Source organism: Aotus nancymaae, unplaced genomic scaffold (assembly GCF_030222135.1).
Source record: "Aotus nancymaae isolate 86718 unplaced genomic scaffold, 86718_ANA_hifiasm-v0.15.2.pri h1tg000007l, whole genome shotgun sequence".
Taxonomy (NCBI): Eukaryota; Metazoa; Chordata; class Mammalia; order Primates; family Aotidae; genus Aotus; species Aotus nancymaae.
Genome location: NW_026988418.1, coordinates 50,087,501 through 50,092,981, shown reverse-complemented (window position 1 = coordinate 50,092,981; position 5,481 = coordinate 50,087,501). Strand labels below are relative to the sequence as shown.

The 5,481-nt window shown below is 35.4% G+C and overlaps 1 protein-coding gene across 3 annotated transcripts in view; it reads right to left on the bottom strand.

The window, feature by feature from the left end:
* Positions 1-336: 336 nt before the first annotated feature.
* The window catches only part of LMO4 (LIM domain only 4), a 16,606-nt gene continuing 11,461 nt past the window's right edge, over positions 337-5,481 (bottom strand). For all 3 annotated transcript variants that reach the window (XM_012464799.2, XM_012464801.2, XM_012464800.2), the window contains one exon: positions 337-1,121. In XM_012464799.2, the coding sequence (XP_012320222.1) occupies positions 1,113-1,121 (9 nt within the window). In that variant the 3' untranslated portion in view covers positions 337-1,112. The remainder of the gene's footprint in view (positions 1,122-5,481) is intronic.

Here is a 5,481-nt window from a genome sequence, read left to right as displayed (position 1 = left end):
AAAAAGAATAAAAATAGCTGGATACTCAAAACAAGTATTTATACATAAACACAAAAGACTTACTATGATATAAAAGTGTAACGAAGTGCTATTAACAGAATATTCCTGACTTATAGAAAGGACTCTGTTAGAAACTCTGCTTTGTACCCCTGCCAATAATGGCATGGTTAAGCAATTTGAAGAATACCTTACTGGCCCAGAGCTAAATAAATATACACAGCACCTCCCTCAACTCCTTCAAATTTAAAGTGAGCTTGTTATTCAACAACAATAAAAACTAAAATTTCCCAAAATACAGAAGAGAAAAAGCAGTGTTTAAACCCAAACACCATGGAATATTTTTTCTTTAAAGTTTTTATTATTTAAATACACCATACTAGAGCAAATGTCTCTGAAAATATCACAAATAAAAGATTTTTTTTCTTCATTCAGCAAATTAGAAGTAGGGGGAATTTTCTACACAGTAGCTGCTATGAGCCTGACTTTTTTTTTTCCAATCTTTTTTCTTTTTTTCATTCTTTTTTTTTCTTTGCCATTGAAGCAACATTAGGACAAAAACACTTACATGCATACATACATTGTATTTTACAGAGATACAATAAGTGTTTGTGATAGAATATCACAAAAGCCACATCTCTTTCCTTTATCTCATGTTCAGTTTTGATTGAAACACGTTTCCTTACAACACTTAAATATACAAAGAGCAAATAGAATGTTGTTAAGGTAAAACACAGGGTACAAACTCTGGCCAGTGCCCTGCTAATTGTTAATGAGGGTAGAAAGCAGATTTGAATGCTTCTTTTAATTAGCTTCATTAGTCATTTCCCTCCCCCCCAGTTCCCTCCCCCCCAAGATGTCCTCTGGTGGATCTTTTTTCATTTTCTCTACAGTCTCCCATTAGCCCAGGTTCATGGAGTCCTTAATGTTCATATTCAGTCATTTTAATACACCAATAAATGCGGGAAGGGCAATCAAGACTAAAGAAGGTGCAATGGCATGGAGCTGGCACTGGTGCTAGCTACAAAGGTGACTTGTCTACTGAAGACACATGGGATCCACCTGTGATGAACAAATCTGAGATGAAGGCACGCATTCTGCATTACTCTGACCTTTTAGCAGACCTGCAAGAAATAAAAACGGGCATCTTAGCTAAAATGCTAAATTTGAGAGATATTAAACTCAAACATGACTGCTTTTGTCTTCCCCACATTCACTAATCTTCTTTTATTAGATTACTTTCCAACTGTGACTTGATAGAGGCTTTCTATGCTACTTACTCTGGCAGTGAAGAACTAAAGCATAACATTTTCTGCAGTTTTACTAGCAAAGAAAATGAGACAGTAAATGGACTCTCAGAAACTTTCTGGTGTAAAGTACTACAGTGAATTGCTTAACTCTGTGAAGAGCAAGCATCCTTCCAAAAGGAATGTAACATCTTGCCCAGCGGTGGGATCTTGAGTTTTTTAAATAGCGGGGACATTCCAAGACAAAGTTTCTACCCAGGAAGTTTTGGGTTAATATGCTCAACTGTGCAACCTTTTGGAACGTTGCTTAAACTGCTTGTGTCTCAGTTTCCTCATCTTTAAAGAAGGGATAATGATGCTGCTGCTGTTGTGATCATTACATATACATACGGGAGCACTTTCAACAGTGCTTGGCCTTTAATAAAAACTAAACAAATATTGGCAGTTACCATTATTATTCCAATATCACCATGTGAAAAATATCACCCATATTGGTATGACCTATGTGTGTGTCTGCATGAAAAATTCTATGTACAAATATTCACGTATTTTTCACTATTTCCTATCTGCTATGTCACTTAATAGTTACATAAATATATGAATCAATACATGTAATGTGATAATGACTTGTGATAGATTAAAGAACATAGTTTGATGCAACGGTAGCTTCAATGTCTAAGTCAGAAATGGAAATCCACACACTTGTCAAATACAATCTGTTTGCAATTACCAAAATGAAATAATATATATTACGTTTTTATGGTTTTTAAATGACATTTTGAGCTTCCCAGGAAGTTCTCGTTTCACCCTTTCCCTAACTTACAAAAAGCCTGTAGTCTATTAGGAACTGCAACCCCCCACTTCCAAGCTAATTAAAGTGGTGGAGACTTAATTCCCCAGAGTGGAAGCTCAGTGTGAGAAAGGTAATTTGTCTGTCCAGAACAAAGATGCAGCAGCAGCCAGCAAGCATATTTAATAAATGAGCATCAAATGTCCTCTACGATGGACACACACAACACCAATTATGTAACCATGGGGGAACTTCGAAGTGACATGTAAACTAGAACACTAAATTTTTCTCCAACTAAAGAGATGTGATCTAACTCCTGTTCCACTGAAAAGCACAGACAATTCTAGATGGCACTATCACACTTTTGAGTGGAAGAAAAAAATTCCAGAGCAGACAGCAATCTACAGAAGAAAAAATTAGCCACAATCCTGATTTATATAACCCTCTAGAAGGCAGTATTCTCCTGAAGCTAGCCTCCTTTAGTGATACAGGTTAAAAAATTTTGTAGCTCCTTGCACACTAGTGGCCTGAGATTTCAGTCCATCTGAAATGCAAGATTTCAATCACTGTATGACTTAAAAGCTTAAAATTATTTTCCTCAGAATATACAAAAGTCAATGATGCAGAACAACATATAAACTACACAGCCCAGACCCTGGAACAAATCTCAGAATACAAGTTTAAAGGACCCTGTCAATGGGGGCCTATACTTTCCATACAATTAACTGCCTTTAAAGAAGGGATGTTTCAATAATCAACTCATTGCTTTTAAGCCAGAGGATGCTTGAGTACATTTACTATGCACAGTACACCAAAAATGTAATTGATTCTGCGAATAGAAGGAAAACGGCCAAAATAAATGTCCAATTTTCCCTACCAAAAATATGGAGAACGAGAGAGGAAAAAAATAATAAAAAGAAGCCATTTGTCATTTCTCCCCATCTCATCGCCCCCAGAAAAGAAACGCCACAGGGTTTTGGGAAAATAATTTTAAAGCCTCTCCAGTTCCAAAAAGCAGTTTATGTTCCACCAGTAAGTGTGTTTTCATTAACTCTTCCCCCTTGCCCTCTGATTAATATCTCTCTGGACCACATTCAGCTTGCCCAAAACCTTTATTTATAAAAACTACCTTGTGAATTGACCGTGTTCATGGTGAGCTAAGCACCAAGGGCAAAAATGTGAGAGACTTAACGCCAACAGGGAAATGTTCTTAATTAACAGCACCCCCAAAACACAGCTTCTCACCAATGTCTGCCAAGAAGGTATCTTTAAGTTGTATTTCCTTACGCCTTTTAAGAGCTATTAATTTTTGAAGCCCACCTGTCTCTTTTTTGGCTTCCAACATTAATATACACTATTAGGTTCTTATTCATTGCCTAAAATATATTTATGTTCTAAAATAAATACGCTACCACTGCCATCCCGGAAAAGGTGTGGAAAACAGATTTCAATGAAAGGCACAATACATGTAATCTATAAACAGGTAAACCTGGTTTATCTGCAGTTCTCCCTAACACCTCTAAATGTATGCCATCTTGGACTGTAAAAGATGGTATGAAATCTTGCTCGAATTTCTTAGGTGCGCTTTGCACTTAGTCCCTACCTAACATTGCTACTGCCTATATTCAGTGCTTCACAGTCAAGCTACATTTTCCAGCTCATCTCTACATCCTTTCATTCTCACTATGCATGCTGGTGAACTGCAACAATCATTTTTTTGTACAGTACTTCACTAAGTCAGGAAAAGAAATGGTATAAAACCAGCAACGAAGTGAAGATCTAACTTGGGGGAAAAATAAGAAGTGGAAAAAAAAGTCTACTGTTTTATTCCTAGCACTTTTCTTTCTTTTTGCTACCAAGTGTAACTACGAATGGCTTTGCCTCGATTTTGAATAGGTATCTCAAAATATTTATGTTACCATCCATTCATTGTTCTCAACTCTGCCCTGTAGATTCACTTCATTAGAATCCAAATCATAAAAATCTTTAAGTATTTAGATGTCTTGGAACACCTTAAAGAAGCTTGAAATGCCTCATCAGCAGTGACTGGCTAATTTGCAGTTAAAAAGTTTGACTTTTGTTTTTAAAATGGTTATTCTATGTAGCTTCCTATACTAGTAAATTATAAAAGTGCACATAATTTCATGTAATTAACACTAAGAAGCGGAACATACATTTAAAACTACCTTATAAACTTGAGCAAGGGGAAAAGGACAAATATAAGCATCAAAATATGGCAGCATAATTTTAATGGTTAAAAGTTCTCAAGTATTTGTCATCCCCTCACCTCCATCACCACATTAAGAAAATGTATTACAGAAGACAAAGAAGTCTATTTTCCCGAGACTTTTGAAGCTTGCTAAATTCCTATTTGCAGATAAATGTTTTTTTTTTTTGTGATCCTTACAACAGACATTAATGAAGTTCCTATTGTAAATCCATAAAGAATTACCAAGTGAAGTGTGCACTTTTTGTTTCAATGCAATAACTCAGTGCTGTGTGATTGCCTGGGTTAATGATGAAAAAGTCAAACATACTATCAGAGCTGATGGAAAAATCTATCACCAATCTGAAATTAAAATTCATCTGTGGTCAATAAGATTTAATATCCATGCAAGTGGCGCTGTAAAGAGTAAATGAATCAATGTCATCAATACATAATCAGTATGAAATATGATGTGAATAAAATTATGCACACGAGTCATACATTTCACTCTTCTGGGCCAGTGTGGAATGAACAGTCTCTTAACTGAAGGTTGACAGTAATTGTTACAAATTAGGCACAGCAGTTATCAAAATGCACTCACTTGCATAGCTATAGGACTTATTAAGGAGATTAAAATAGATCTAAAACTATCTAGTACTGGGGGTGCTGGACAACTGTTGATCACCAATTTTCCCTCTGGAGTATCTTCTAATACTACATGATTTGTATATTTGTATAATTTCCTAATTTCTAATTCTGGTCCAAGAACTTTCAAGTTGTGGATCAAGAATCAAGATTCACAATCTTTAATGGCACTATTAGTGGCACTAAGTGGGTTAGCAAGAACAAGAACTTGGTTTTAAAAGTAATAAAGTTATTCAAATTTTACAGTACGACCAATGAACAAAAATGCCCTCCTCTGGAATTACAGAATGTTTTGTAAAATTACTCTTCTAAAAATAAATGAATCGTAAATTGGGTTTGGAAGGCAGGTGTCCGCATTGCTATTCCTAATGCAGAAATCATTCTTTCATGACAAAGATGTTTATTCTTTTCCTGCCATAAATGTTTTAATTTTTCCTCCCACAATAACCTATCACATCATGTTTCTGAATTTCAAAACTGTCAAATGGAATAAATAACTGGTTATATGGAAGTTTTACATTTTGTTTGCTTTTGCATGTGATAATCTTACGTTCAACATGAGTGATGCTACAGATATAACCAAGTCAGGACGTATT